Source organism: Nerophis ophidion, linkage group LG25 (genome assembly GCF_033978795.1).
Source record: "Nerophis ophidion isolate RoL-2023_Sa linkage group LG25, RoL_Noph_v1.0, whole genome shotgun sequence".
Classification (NCBI taxonomy): Eukaryota; Metazoa; Chordata; class Actinopteri; order Syngnathiformes; family Syngnathidae; genus Nerophis; species Nerophis ophidion.
The window spans coordinates 11,515,490-11,531,666 of record NC_084635.1 but is presented as its reverse complement, the minus strand read 5'-3'; the positions used below and the strand labels follow the sequence as shown (position 1 = coordinate 11,531,666).

Below are 16,177 nucleotides of genomic sequence, written 5' to 3'. Positions count from 1 at the left end.
AATATGTTGAACGGACAACTGTAATGTGTCAAGTATGCGGCAAAAGCGTTGCTACAAAAACTAACGGCACTACCAATTTGTACCATAATTTGAAAAGTCACCCGCTAGAGAGTGAAGAGTGCTTGAAACTCTGCATGTCAACATCTCGGCCGGTTCCACACCAACAAGCAACCAGCACCGACCCAATTTAGCCTAGCGTCTTCCATTTCCAGATCAACAAAAAATAGTCCTGAGAAGGAAATAACTTCCGCAGTAACCTACCACATAGCGAAGAACATACACTATTTAATTTCCTATTATGCAGCTAGTTTTTATTTTACAGCTTTTGAAACATCTTTTGCGACATCATGTACTAAAGTGCACTTTATTTGTTTTAAACTATTGTAGTGGCATTCTGTAAAAAAAAGTGCACTTTAATTTAGTGTTGTTTTGATATGTCATCTTAGTGACATCATGCACAAAAGTGCACTAATAGCTTGTTTTAAAATGTCTCTGACAATCTTGAACTTTCTGTTTTGAAATGGCATGAATGTTTGTGCCACTACTTAATAACTGTTTAATAAATACTGTTTTGGTAAATGGACTAAGTTGTGATTTCCCTCTCTGCATGAAAGTTTAAAATTAGCATATATTAATGCAGTATGAACAAGAATGTTTTAATGTAGACACAAAGAATCATCATACTGGTGTGATTATATGCATCAAAATGTTAATTCCAGGCTAAGGCAAAATATTGAGATATATATCGTGTATCATATAATGGCAGAAAAATATGGAGATATTAATAAAAGGCCATATCACCCAGCTCTAATTCCCACTAAGGAAAGAAATACCGCCAGAAGCTAAGCCCAGTGCATAGAAAGAACTCTCTTCCTGCCTGTTTGGAGGTGAGAGACAAGGACAACAAACACACATTTTACACCATAAAAATAATTGAGTTAATTGATTATCATCGCAGGCCTCCCCAAAAAATATCTTCAGATTTACTAGAATCACAGGAATTACCATTTTGGCCTAAAAAAAACAAATAGATTTTTTGGGGAAATCAGATAAATCACTTTAAGGTTTATGATGGCCAGCAACCAGGGTGCCTTAGATGAAGCATTTAATATTAAACAAATACTTCCTTTTATTGTCATTCAAATTTGAACTTTACAGTACAGATAAGAAAAACATTTCATTGCATTAGCTTGTTGTAATGCAGGATAAAAGAGCAATAAGGTGCAGATATAAAGAAATAAATTACTGTACAGATAAATGTATTGCACTTTTGCATATGCATCCACGTTTATAGAAGTATGTTATATTGTCTTTATATTCCAGCAAGTTCATCCATTTTTGGGGGGAATTGAGGGGATTATTATGATGCGTTCAAGAGTCTTACGGCCTGAGGGAAGAAGCTGGTAGAGAACCTTGAGGTTCTGCTACGGAGGCTGCGGAGGGGAAGTTAAAAGGTTTGACGGATGAAATAAAACAATTTTCTATTTCAAAACATTTACACTGCTTACTGAACGTGTATAGTCTCAAACTTGGTGCAAAATAATACCTGTTTGCATTGGCCGACTTCTGTTTTATGCATATTACACAAGCCTCCTTTGTAAGCGTTAACGCTGCCATGTTACCTCTTCAAAGTTGCCCTCCATGGGTTTGTATGCCAGCAGCAGGACAGACCTCATCAGGTCTCCCACCAGGATGAAATCTCCTTTGGTTTTCAGATAAAGGGCCATGATGTTGTTGTAGTGGTTGCACTCGGTCCGCAGCTCTTTCTCTGCCGTCCACTCATACAGACGGACCTTAAAACAAACGCTCAAGGTAAATGAAGGTGAAACGCCAAACATTGGAATATCGTGCAAAATGTGTGTATTCCATCAATTACATTTACAAGGTGAAACTAATGTATAACTTAGGCTCATGACATGCAACTCAAGATATTTCCGGCCTACTTTTGATATGATTTGATGATTAAGGCTTACAGGTTATGAAAACCTGTAATTGAAAACCTCTGAAGTGAAGTGAAGTGATTTTGTTACGTCTCGCCTCGATTACTGTAACGTATTATTTTCGGGTCTCCCCATGTCTAGCATTAAAAGATTACAGTTGGTACAAAATGCGGCTGCTAGATTTTTGACAAGAACAAGAAAGTTTGATCACATTACGCCTGTACTGGCTCACCTGCACTGGCTTCCTGTGCACTTAAAATGTGACTTTAAGGTTTTACTACTTACGTATAAAATACTACACGGTCTAGCTCCGGCCTATCTTGCCGATTGTATTGTACCATATGTCCCGGCAAGAAATCTGCGTTCAAAGGTCTCCGGCTTATTAGTGATTCCCAAAGCCCAAAAAAAGTCTGCGGGCTATAGAGCGTTTTCATTTCGGGCTCCAGTACTCTGGAATGCCCTCCCGTTAACAGTTCGAGATGCCACCTCAGTAGAAGCATTTAAGTCTCACCTTAAAACTCATTTGTATACTCTAGCCTTTAAATAGACTCCCTTTTTAGACCAGTTGATCTGCCGTTTCTTTTCTTTTTCTCCTATGTACCACTCTCCCTTGTGGAGGGGGTACGGTCCGATCCGGTGGCCATGTACTGCTTGCCTGTGTATCGGCTGGGGACATCTCTGCGCTGCTGATCCGCCTCCGCTTGGGATGGTTTCCTGCTGGCTCCGCTGTGAACTGGACTCTCGCTGTTGTGTTGGATCCGCTTTGGACTGGACTCTTGCGGCTGTGTTGGATCCATTATGGATTGAACTTTCACAGTATCACGTTAGACCCGCTCGACATCCATTGCTTTCGTCCTCTCCAAGGTTCTCAGTCATCATTGTCACCGACGTCCCACTGGGTGTGAGTTTTCCTTGCCCTTATGTGGGCCTACCGAGGATGTCGTAGTGGTTTGTGTTGTGATTTGTGCAGCCCTTTGAGACACTAGTGATTTAGGGCTGCATAAGTAAACATTGATTGATTATATTTATATAGCGCTTTTTCCTCAAGTGTCTCAAAGCGCTTTACATAGTGAAACCCAATATCTAAGTTACAATTAAACCAGTGTGGGTGGCACTGGGAGCATGTGGGTAAAGTGTCTTGCCCAAGGACACAATGGTATTGACTAGGATGGCGGAAGCGGGGATCGAACCTGCAACCCTCAAGTTGCTGACTCAGCCGCTCTACCAATCGAAAAAGTGGGGTTTTCAAAAATTGTAAACCATCCATCCATCCATCCATCCATCTTCTATTGCTTGTCCCTTTCGGGGTCGCTGGACCTTATCTCAGCTGTATTCGGGCGGAAGGCAGGTTACACCCTGGACGAGTCGCCACCTCATCACAGGGCCATGATCATAAAAATTATAGGTAATAATCTAAGGATTGACATATCTCACTTTACATTTCTGAGTTTATATCATGTATTAGTTTCACATTTGAAGTTGAATTGCTGACACGAATGGACTTTTATACAATATTCATATTTTTTGAGTTTCACCTGCAATTAATTGTTTGTTTTATGAAGAACTGGAAAATATTTAGCGGTGCTGATGTTGATGTAGTTACTGACTTTATAGTCAGAGCATGCAATTATTTCAAATGTGATGTGCTTCAGTGAGCATGACATTAAAGCCCTGATCTGTCTTGAGTTGTAAGTAGCTATATTACACAGCCGGGTAATTGCTAATCACTCTGAGCATTACATGCTATTTTGAGGATTAATAGGTAAATTGTTCCCCTAAATCTTACTTACAGAACACCACAGTTGTATATCGAGAACCCTAATAATACCTCTAAATCACTGCAGTGGTGGCATGAACGTTCCAGAATGCTTGGCAGAGGTGAGCCTGGCACGATTGACGAGATATAATTAATACAATAGCTTCCCTCAACAGTTATTAATGATGACTGCAAACTTAGTCACACATGTCAAAGCCAGCAAATTCATGCGGACATGCAGCATGCGTGTCATATAACTAATGTGATAGCTCATCCTACAAGTTATTAACCTTCCCTAGTAAAACAATACAGCGTTGTTTAATGAAGTGATGGCAGGCGTAAATGGTCCAGAACCTGAATGCTATTTAGCAGTTTGTGAGCAGGGAGGAAAGGCAAATCGTGGTCTGACACGGTTGAAAAAGCTCAGTGTGGGCGTGCCCTTATTATTATTACCTTTTAAAGTAGTTCAGCGACAGTGTGCGTTTTACAATAGCTATATAGAAATCGATAGGTGCACTAAATTTAGATCATTTCCATCTAACCCATTGACATCTGCCCAGGCATCCAAGTGTATAGATTTTTTAATGCATCTTTTTAATACTATTTAAGGCCATCATTTTCACAAAATCAATTTTAGTGACTTTTAATGTTTTTTAATGACCCGCGGAAACCCTGTATGACATCATCACTGGTGGACTGTAGTTGTTTGCTAACTAACACAGTTAACAAGTCTCTAGGCTTTTTTTTAACTATGACTGCAAAATAAGCCAGAGAAAACTGGCAGTGCCAGCGATTTGATAAAGGTGAGAATTGCGACTGATTCAAGAAAAAAATTGTAGCAAAGTGCAAAGGTGGTGTTCGTGTGGTTCTCCTTTTCCTTTTCCTCCTTATCACAGTCTTTGTCAACAAACAGGGTTTCCCTCCCTATATGCAGCTAATGTGTTGTGTGGGGGGCCCTATTAGCGTGATGATTTCACTGCAAATGTATTCTAATCCCCTTACTTACTCAGTGGCATAGTGGTTAGAGTGTCCGCCCTGAAATCGGTGGGTCGTGAGTTCAAATCCCGGCCGAGTCATATCAAAGACTATAAAAATGGGACCCATTACCTCCCTGTTTGGCACTCAGCATCAAGGGTCTGAATTGGGGGTTTAATCACCAAAGTGATTCCCGGGCGCGGCACCACTGCTGCCCACTGCTCCCCTCACCAAGGGTGATGGGTCAAATGCAGAGAATAATTTCGCCACATCTAGTATGTGTGTGACAATCATTGGTACTTTAACTTTACTGCTGAGTCACTGCCAAGAATATAGTGTCACTTTTCCCCATGGTGTGCATCATTAGTGGTGTTCTTGAAGGGCAATAAATAGTACTGGGTTCCATACCTGGTCGGGAATGTGTCAGGAAGGTTTGCAAAGTTATGTTGCAATCATGTTAATTTTGTTATTTTACACTAACAAAAAAAAATATTTGAACAATGTATTTCCCAAAAGTGTGTTTTAGGAAAAAACATGCATCAAATTCAAGCTCATAAACTTTTTTTCACATGGAAAACAAATTTGTAAGCCAAATATAAAGTGTGTATTTGTTTATTCATCCATCCATCCATTTAATTTCATTCATTTAAAATTGCTTTCTTCATGTAAAACTAATAATTTTCTCTAAAATGTGCACCTTATTTGGACTTGCATTATTTTTTATGGGGATAATTGCTTCCATTTTCTTACGATTCAGTCTTTATCTGACCTTTTGGAGCGGATTACTAACGAAAAAAAGAGTTAAATACCCAAACTGGGAAGTGCAGGAATAACGTTCAATACATTACTGGACATTGAACAAATTTGTTCAGCGATATTATTAAAGTCAGTAGGTGGTTTTGGGGGGGAGGCATGATTCTTAGTGATGAATTTCAGAAATGTGCAAGCTGTGACTTTTTGATTTGTTTGATCTTAAGATGAGGCTGCTTTCCAGCTTTTTAATCCTTTTAAGTTTATCTATAGCATAGTGTGGATGAGCGTGACGTTACAGGGCTGTAGTGGGGGAGTTGCTTCTTTCACATAGTGTCAGTGGTTTCAAAATATTATCTGTACATGATAAATCTATTTGAAAGACTGAGATTTCAAAATGAACGAGGGGGAGACTTCCCCCCCAACCTGCCCTGCACTACTCACTGTACACAGTACAATGCAACATTGCCTGACATGCTTATGCACCAGTTACTGCTGTTCAGTTAGAGTTGACATGCATGGTGTCTGAGGATATACATACCATACAGCACTGTAAAAAATATTTTAATGAAGTGGTCAAGAATGAAAGGAGCATTTTTTGCTAATTAATGAAAGGGCACAATTGTCTAATACAGTATACAATATAGGTCTAGTATTGAACAACAACTTGTAATGACAAATAGCCCTACATTTTATATGTAACCTGATTTAAATAGTAAATGGGTAATACTTGTGTAGCGCTTTTCTACCTGCAAGGTACTCAAAGCGCTTTGACACTATTTCCGCATTCACACACTGATGGCGGGAGCTGCCATGCAAGGCCCTAACCACGACCCACCAGGAGCAAGGGGGAAGTGTCTTGCTCAAGGACACAACGGCTGTGACGAGGTTGATAGAAGGTGGGGATCGAACAAGGAACCCTCAGGTTGCTGGCACGGCCACTCTCCCAACTGTTCCGCACCGCTTTTTAATTCCTTAAAACGCGTTTGAGGTAATTAAGGACGGAATACTATGGAAATGTCATATCACGGTTCCATCTATCCATTTTCTACTGCTTGTCCCTTTCAGGGTCGCGGGGGTGCTGGAGCCTATCGGGCGGAAGGCGGGGCACACCCTGGTTATCATGACTAAAATGATCACGGTTATTATCATTATAATCGAGGTATTGTTCGATGTGCACAAAAAGTACTTTTACACACGCTGAAATCTTCTGACCAAGTTAATGTTTTTTAAATACCAAAAATAGGTACACATTGTTAGAAAACCCACTATTTTGCATATCTTGTGTTTCTTATACTTCACTGATAGTGTTTCAGTTTTAGTATTTTATCCGTTTAATGGCTAAGCTTTTGATTCCTTCAAATATTGGTTTATACTGTTGCATTTTAAAATGTATATAAAAAAAAGCGCCGAACGAATATAATCTATTATTATTAGTATTTCTGGCAGGTATGTGGAGTCCTACTTGATTCAGCGGTCCTTGAACGTACCGTAAAAACACCCCTGTCTCCTCTACCTGAGTACAGAACGATCACTCTGTTTTAAGAGAGCATAGCTTGTAGGTTGAATGTGCACAACTGAACAGATTAGTTGATCAGACAGCAATATGTTTATATTAGTTTTGTTGTTTCTTAATGGGGAAAGACATCAATGTCTCTTGTTTTAGTGTTAGCATTTACGCTAGAGAGCTGGCGCCAGTCAGTCCATGAGTTTATCAAAGTTTTTCGATAATTTTTAATTTAAAACTGTAGTACTAACCCTCTGGAGTTTTACAGCGGTTATCATTGTCACCGTTCATTGTTATAACCCGAGATGTAATGTTATAATTAATATTAGAAATACTTTCTCTGTGGTCCATTTATGGGCCACACAATTGTCCTGGGTCTATAACAAATATATATTAGGTTACAAGTCTGTATGAAGGAACCACCATAAACAACAAATACTATCTACAATACAAAATATTATGTTTTAGCCTCGGTAGCCCCTACTATTCCAACATTTAAAGACGAACGTCAACGGCTAGAAGCAAAGTGGATCCTGACGTGGGAATTAAATAAGCATTGGTACATGGACTCACTTCAAGTTTAGTGCGAGTACTTGAGCGAGGCACATTGTCAGCACATTCACACTCTGAGGGTCTTTTTAACTGCACTACAAACCCTTATTCCCCAAGACTTTGCACAGCAGTTCCAGGGTAAAATAATTCACTACAACTTTTAAAGACAAGACAAAGCATATTTTTGTGCAAGACAGTACTTTTTCTTCACCTCTGTGCATGGGGAAAGGGGACATGAAATATAAGGCCAAGCAGTGTTTACAATCAAATATTGTTAAGGGTGCTCTACTATGAAAATGAAATTTGTAACGTAATAACAGAAATGTGTCCCTAGATCCAGATTGTGAGCTCTAAACAGGAGAAATATGTACCATCTCCCGCAATTGTTTGTTCCACTTCTGAGAGAAGAGGCATTCCAAATTCCAGATTTTTTAGGGTGTCATAAACAAAATCATTTGGATTGTTCCACGTCGGGTTTATGCTGCTGATTCCGGTCATCCAAGGGTGAGATCAGCCGATACCGATCACATGAATTAACTATAATGTTAAAGGCCTACTGAAACCCACTACTATCGTCCAAGCAGTCTGATGGTTTATATATCAATGATGAAATATTAACATTGCAACACATGCCAATACGGCCGGTTTAGTTTACTAAATTGCAATTTTAAATTTTCCGCATAGTTTATTGTTGAAAACGTCGCGGAATGATGACGCGTGCGCGTGACGTCACGGACTGTCAGGAAATATTAGCGCAGCACTATTTGCGGCTAAAAGTCGTCTCTTTTCATTGCGCGATTAAACAGTATTCTGGACATCTGTGTTGCTGAATATTTTGCAATTTGTTCATTTAATAATGGAAATGTCAAAGTAGTAAGATAGAGTTGGGAAGCTTTAGCTTTTAGCCACACAAACAGACGGTGATTCTTTGTTTTAAATTCCCGGAGGTAAAGATTTACTATGTATCAGAGCGGTCAAGCGAACATGGTTCCCGACCAGGTTTCCGTGAGAAAATTGTGTTCAAAAGTCGCCTCTCACCGAAGATCTATGGAGTTTGCGCCGTCCTTGTATCTGCCGTGACTTCCCTCAGACACTGGCCTCAAGACACCCGTGGACACACCCCTCCGACTTAAGGTACTATTTAGTCTCACTATAACACTAGCAACACAATAGAAAGATAATGGATTTCCCAGAATTATCCTAGTAAATGTGTCTAAAAACATCTGAATCCGTCCCAATGCAATCGCCTTTTCTTTTTTTTTTTAAGCTTTATTTTTTTTTTTTTCTAGTCCTTCACTACCAATATCATCATTCACGAATCTTTCATCCACGCTCAAATTAATGGGGGAATTGTCGTTTTCTCGGTCTGAATAGCTCTTGCTGCTGGAAGCTCCCATTAAAAACAATGTGAGGACGTGACGAGCCCTCACCCTTGTGACGTCATCGTCTGCTACTTCTGGTAAAGGCAAGGCTTTTTTATCAGCACCAAAAGTTGCGTACTTCATCGTCAAAGTTCCATACTAAATCCTTTCAGCTTAAATATGGCAATACCGCAAAATGATCAAGTATGACACATAGAATGGACCTGATATCACCGTTTAAATAAGAAAATCTCATTTCAGGAGGCCTTTAATCACAATTATACTAAGAAAAAACTATTGTGGCGAATGGTGAATGGTTTAGCAACAAAGAAACCCGACTTACTTTAGCACGTGACATACAATTTATGTAATACTAACAACAAGCGCGGCCACTGTGCTATTAATAGGATGCATTGCCGCATTACCATCAGAAGTAGCCATTATTTAATTGTACATAACTACAAACAACACTACTTCATCTGGTAAACCCTGCTTGTACACAATAACACATAAAAGATGCATGATCAAGTCTACAGTAAAAATTAATCCTGTTTGGTCCACAATCTTAAGTGTGCTTTGAATTTTTCCCTTGTGTGATTACATTTCATGACCCTGATTTAATCTAGTGCATATTCTCTTTGATTACATACAATTGTTTAAGAAAAATTAAGTCTACAGTACACAATAATTAAAAAACAAAAGCAGAAAGTACCATCTAGTAATCATTGAAATCCTTTGGTTTTTGCCCTATTCACTGAGTTTGTAAAAAATGTATTCAAAATCAATTTTACAAAATGGATTTTGTATAAATAAAAATGTTGTTCTTGCCATATTAGTATCAATCTGATATTACCCTTGATATCGACTTTACCAATACATGGATCGATCTACCCTCCATTTATATGGCTGGGTGCTTCACAGCAATAGTGCACAGATGCTCAGTTGCCATTTTCTCTCTATAAACCTATTAATTTCCTTACTAATTTCCTGTTAATAGTTGTTAATTTTCTGTTGTTGCGCGGTTCCAGCTAAATATCCGTGTAAGTTTAATAAGCCCTTAGTCTTCTGTCATTTCAAGTTAGTTTAGCAGCTGGCTTAGCGATTAGAAGGGTGTGAATTATTGATCACCTAACGATTCAATCCAATTCCAATTCCTGGGGTAATGATTCGATTCAACACAACACAATCATTCTCCATTCAAATCAATTTTTACAATGTATTATTTGATAGTATTATTATGACACTTTTTTAAAACAGGTTATAGGTTAGAATAGAAACGCTCCTTAAAACTTATTTAAAATATATATATATATATATATACATATATATATATATATATATATATATATCTTAGGATGCAAAGATATAGCGGGTACCATGCCTTCTTGTCTTCTCCTTCTCACTCCCGCAGAATTACTAGTGAAAATGTAGTTTATTTTACGCAATGGAAGTCATACTTTAATGAGTACTTTGAGTAGTAATTTAGGGGAGCGACTCCACACTGTGTATGACCTAGCCACCTGCCTCAGTCAGCTGATGTACTTTTCCACAGAAATTGACTTAGTGTTTAATGGCGGATTGATTGGAGCACCCACATTTTAACAACTCCCTCAAAAAATGCGTGTGGACATCACCTGAAGCAGCAGTACAACTTGATGACACCTGGGCAGGCTTTAAAAATAGGTTGGAGGAGGATAAGGGCAGAGGGCTGGGCGTTCAACTTGTCAATCTTCCCAAATCTTTTCTGGGACATGAGGTGTAATGTGTGCTCACACAAACATTTTAGCTGCACTTGCAAGCCCCTTAAGAAAAACAGATCGACCTATTTCTTCTTGTTTTGTCATTTATTATTCTATCTTTTAAAAAAAATTTCCATGCGCAAGTTTTCCTTTTCCAAACTTAGAAATTTCTGCACTCAAAAAGTTCATGCGTTTTCCATGCGTGTGTAGGAACCCTGTAATTCGCCTTAAAGCTAAAGACACATGAAATAGCGTTACTAAAACACCTTTAAACAGTCTTAACTTTAGTATAAAGGCTGAATTGTGGGCAAAACATTTAAAAGCACCATTATGGGCTGTAATAAGACTTTTCTATTGTATAATATGGGACCCTAAACTCTTTACGCGGTGATTACCGTGCTGTTGATGCTGGCCAAGAGTTTTCCATTGAATTCAACCATTGAGTAGACCGCTCCTTTCACCTCCTTTTCTGCTACAGTTTGCAGCTTTCCTAAAGGGGAAATTGTATAAATCAGAATGAGATCAACAAATTAAGTGTTGCGCAGTCAATTCAAACCTAATCCAGCACCTACAAGGTCACACTGAGGTAGAGTGCAAGCATCACTTGTGATAGAAATGTGAAACAGAAGGCAGTTGTGCAGAATTGGTACGTGTAGATGGAATGAAAAAAGTGGCAAATAAATGAAAAAGAGGCAATACACCCTGGGAAGAACGCGGCATGAAAGGAAATGAGAGGAATCTGTATTGGTGAAGGAAACGTCTGATAAGAAGTGATAAGTAATGATTTAGTGTGACGCGAAACAAGAGCATGGTAGGACAAAGTGTCCCTGGGTGAAGAAAAAGGACACAGTGGATAAAGAAGAAAATGAAACCGACTGGAGGATAACAAGAGTAAAGAAAAATGAGGTAGATGAGAAGACAAACAGCATAAGGTTGAAAAACAAGAGAGAAAAATGTTGAGTTCACTTTGCTCGTGTTTGGACCGCTTAAGAACTGCCTGGGTACTGACCGTCAGTGTAGTGGAAGACAATTATACGGCCCTGCTTGGGCTCAGCCTCCTCTGGGTAGACCATGGCAGTGCCGACGATGAAGTAGACGGATGGGTCTTTACCAAGGCGGCAAGAAACCATGCTGAGGGCATACTCACTCGGGAGGAACTGATGAGCGTGGAGCACTGGTAGGAAGAAGAACTATTTTAGCAAAACACAATCTGTCTTTTAGATGGGTTTCCTAGGAACAAACAAACAAACAAACAAAAAAACAGCACCAACAAAAAAATCGCTTTGACTAAACTTACTTGTGAAATCACATAGCATCTGAATCCACCTCCACCATACGCTTCAACATGTTTTATTAAAGGCCTACTGAAACCCACTACTACCCACCACGCAGTCTGATAGTTTATATATCAATGATGAAATATTAACATTGCAACACATGCCAATAAGGCCTTTTTTAGCTTACTAAATTGCAATTTTAAATTTCCCAGTAGTTTTTTCTTGAAAACATCGCGTAATGATGACGTGTACGCTTGACGTCACGGGCTGTTAAAAAATATGAGTTCTGTGCACACACACAGCTAAAAGTCGTCTGCTTTAACCGCATAATTACACAGTATTTTGGAGATCTGTGTTGCTGAATCCTTTGCAATTTGTTCAATTAATATTGGAGAAGTCAAAGTAGAAAGATGGAGTTGGGAAGCTTTAGCCACACAAACACACGGTGATTCCTTGTTTAAAATTCACGGAGGTGAAACTTTACTATGGATCACAGCGAACATGGATCCCAACCGAATGTCAACCAACAGGTTTCGGTGAGAAAATTGTGGTAAAAAGTCACTTTTTACTGGAGATAATCAGCTGAGCTTGTGCCGCCCATAAAGCTGCCGTCGACTTCCCTGAGACACTGCGCGTCAAATCACCCGACCGTGGAGACACCCCTCCGACTATCAGGTACTGTTAAACTCACTGAAACACTGGCAATACAATAGAAAGATAAGGGATGTCCCAGAATTATCCTAGTAAATGTGTTTAAAAACATCTGAATCCGTCCCAATGCAATCGCGATTTTTTTTTTAACTTGTTTTTTTTTTCTAGTGCGTCGCTATCAATATACTCAAACACAAATCTTTCACCCTCGCTCAAATTAATGGGGAAATTGTCGTTTTCTCGGTCCGAATAGCTGTTTTTGTTGGAGGCTCCCATTAAAAACAATGTGAATATGTGAGGAGCCATCAACCTGTGACGTCATCGTCTGCGACTTCAGGTAGAGGCAGGGCTTTTCTGTTAGCACTGAAAGTTGCAAACTTTATCGTGGATGTTCTCTACTAAATCCTTTCAGCAAAAATATGGAAATATCGCAAAATGATCAAGTATGAGACATAGAATGGACCTGCTATCCCCGTTTAAATAAGAAAATCTCATTTCAGTAGGCCTTTATTTATGTCAAGCTGCACCAAATTATTATTTCTTGAATCGATCAATCCATCAATTATTTTTGGAATTAATCAAATAATTTGTTGATATAATTTATTCTTGTAGTGTTGTGGTACGACAAATGTTACGAATAAATTCTCAAAAAAAGCACTACGACCTTATTTGCTCCAAAAGTCTTATTTTCTGCGATTGTATTTAGGTGTGTCCGGACCTGCTGCGGCTGATCGATTGGAGTACTACTTGTAGCATATTTTTTTGAGGGAAAGTAGGTAACGTAGTCCTAAGTTTATCTTTAGGCTACTACTTCATTGTTACAAAGACACCAAAACGCTTAATAGTTCAATAACTTCTGGTATCAATATGAGCAGTGCCCACTGGAATACCAGTCATTATTGTTACAAACACTGCACATGTCTTGCTACAAATTTTACAGCAATGCATTAAACACTGATAAAATGCATGGTTTCAATCCATTTTAAAATCTAAAATCAATCTAAAAAACCTAAAACTTACAACTAGTAAATGTCATGACAGACCTTTTAAGTTAAGAAGCATTTTCTAACTATTAAATACATGTAAAAGCTACTTACTATATCATCGTACCAGCGGGACTTCTTTTTAAGGATGGCTGTATACTAAAATCACCTTGGTGAGTTCTGTGTGGGTACAACTATAATACAAGATAGTGTGGAACTAGTTTTATTGCCCTGTTAAAGAAGGATATCTTTCAATTTTAATGTGCGTATTCACGAAGGGCAAAAGGTACACTGGGTTGTCACAAGCAGAAAAAGAATTATGTATCCAATAAAACATTTTGACACAAACAATATCAATAATGCAGAAGCTGAAGAATTCAGCCAGTCGAAGAAGGGCGTGTTCAAATTAGTACCAGGGATTTGAGCGGTAGTTTTAAACAACCACAGATTTAAGTGGTGATCCACATAACCAATGCTTCAGGAGCATATGTCCATCCATCCATTTTCTACCGCTTATTCCCTTTTGGGGTCGCGGGGGGCGCTGGCGCCTATCTCAGCTACAATCGGGCGGAAGGCGGGGTACATATGTGTTAGATGAAAATGGATGTAAAAATAAAAACTATTTAAAATGAGCTCACACTGATAAATTAGATTTGCATGTTAACGCGACCTGCTGATCCATTCCCTTATTTACATTTATTTACATAATATGTCTCCTAATTTATGCAGGTTTGGGAAGTCCTGGGTCTTTTAAAGGAAGGTTCGCTACAGGAAAATTTGCATCACAAAACAGACCAGAGCAAAACCTATAACCTTCAGCCAGGTTCACCATGAAAATATTGACATGCATAGAGAGGTTTAAACACTGTGTCATCCAATTATGGTGCACAATGCTTTTGGCGAGCAATAATGCATGATTTGTTACGTGTCTGATATTTATAAAATAAGACACTGAACACAGGTTAAGGTTAAGCGCCAAGCTGAAGCAAGTAAATGCAAATTTGTTGATGCACCCATTTTAATATGTATGAGCAAATAATAGTTTGATGAAGGAGTCAAGGCTGAGGAAAAAAATATTCGGGACTGAATTGATCCCACTTGTTTAGTTATTCTCCATACAATGAGTTAACCAGCCCAGGCACCATATGAGGGTGCCAACTTTTGAGATCAAAAAGAAATGCATGTCTCACCTTCAAAGGTGTGCTGATCCACGACTAGCAGGCTGTGAACCTCCACCTCATCACCAAAAGACGTCTCATGGGGAGAAGTGCTGCTGGGGAAGAGCTTGCTAGAACTCACACTGCTGGAAAGAGCCTAGAAGTGAGATTTATGAGACGGGACAGGAAACACAAAATTAATACAAAGAGAATCATAATAAGGTCTATACATTAAATAAATGTAGGCACTCCACAGGACAGTAGGCGCCATCTGTGGCACCAGATGCACAGCATTTTATATCGGGTACAGACTTTGGTGGTCACGATGCAAAAGGCTCCGGCAGTGATTTGTCTCGACAAAGTCGTGCACCCTGGGAGTAAATTCCTCCTGTTCCACTAGGGAGGCAGTGATGCTTGCTTGGATGATCACAACATGCTGTCAGTTGGTTTTAAAGTAAAGTTGAAAGTATTGGAACTCATTTCTTTCTAAAGTTAGTATGTCACTCACAGAATTTATATGGCTACAAAATAATTAAGTGTAATGTAACCTCAGTCAATCTGTTTTCGTACGATTTGGTTTTTGTCAACAATTGTACACTGTCTAGGTTATCGTACAGTCTAACTTGTCTGTTTGCCCCTGCATAATTCAGATGGATCAAGTGTCCCTATTCTCTGGTTTTGTTAATATTTTTAGGCCGTCTGGAATGGATTTTCCGGATTTACATAATTTCTTAGGGGAGAAATTGCTTTGGTTTTCGTGAAGCGGGCACCAAATTGCAGAATCCAAAAATACATTGTTTTTTCAATGAAAATAGAATAAAACAGCATATAATAGAATAGCACTTTATTGTCATTGCACTTCAAAAGTACAATGGGTGTATAATGAAATGCACTCCGTACACTTACATTTTTCTTGAAAAAAAAATATCTTGACGATGAGAGGTGAGTGCAGTTTGTTTGTTAAAAAAATGTTTTTGTTTGTGAATTGTGTTTTGTTAATGTATTAATGGCAACTATAACTACACAGGAAGACCAGTACTGCTGTGTCAATCAGCGTTTATTGTAAATTGTGTTTTGTTAATGTATTAATGACAACTATAATTACACAGGAAGACCAGTACTATTGTGTCAATAAACTTTTGACTGCACATTTTTTTACATTGCATTTTCCCATGACATTTGGATGTGTCATTATTTAATTTTTAGAGTATTTATGTAAATATATCTTATATTTTGTTTCAGATTGTTGCACATCTGATGTCTAGACTTTAAAATAAATAATTAGTAACTGTGTAATGCTGACTTCTTTGTTTGGGGTGGCGGGTCCATTCTCGTCAAGTTACTGTGTATAAAATTAAAAGGTGTTGTATGCCACCAGCTCAAAATTTAAAAAATAAAATAAAATTAAATAAAATCTATATATATACACATTTACAAGAACAATGGCTAGCATATGTTACCAATAGTGGTTTACCAGAACATACTTAACCAATCAATACATGTCTATATTTCTCACAACTCATTTAGAA

General features: G+C 38.5%; 1 protein-coding gene across 1 annotated transcript in view; it reads right to left on the bottom strand.

Annotated features, from left to right (window-relative positions):
* The window catches only part of ddb1 (damage-specific DNA binding protein 1), an 88,176-nt gene that overhangs the window by 15,791 nt on the left and 56,208 nt on the right, over positions 1–16,177 (bottom strand). The window contains exons 19-22 of the mRNA XM_061887628.1: positions 14,682–14,805; positions 11,590–11,754; positions 10,976–11,070; positions 1,623–1,793 (exon numbers count right to left, since the gene is read on the bottom strand). Of these exons, the coding sequence (XP_061743612.1) occupies positions 1,623–1,793; positions 10,976–11,070; positions 11,590–11,754; positions 14,682–14,805 (555 nt within the window). The remainder of the gene's footprint in view (positions 1–1,622; positions 1,794–10,975; positions 11,071–11,589; positions 11,755–14,681; positions 14,806–16,177) is intronic.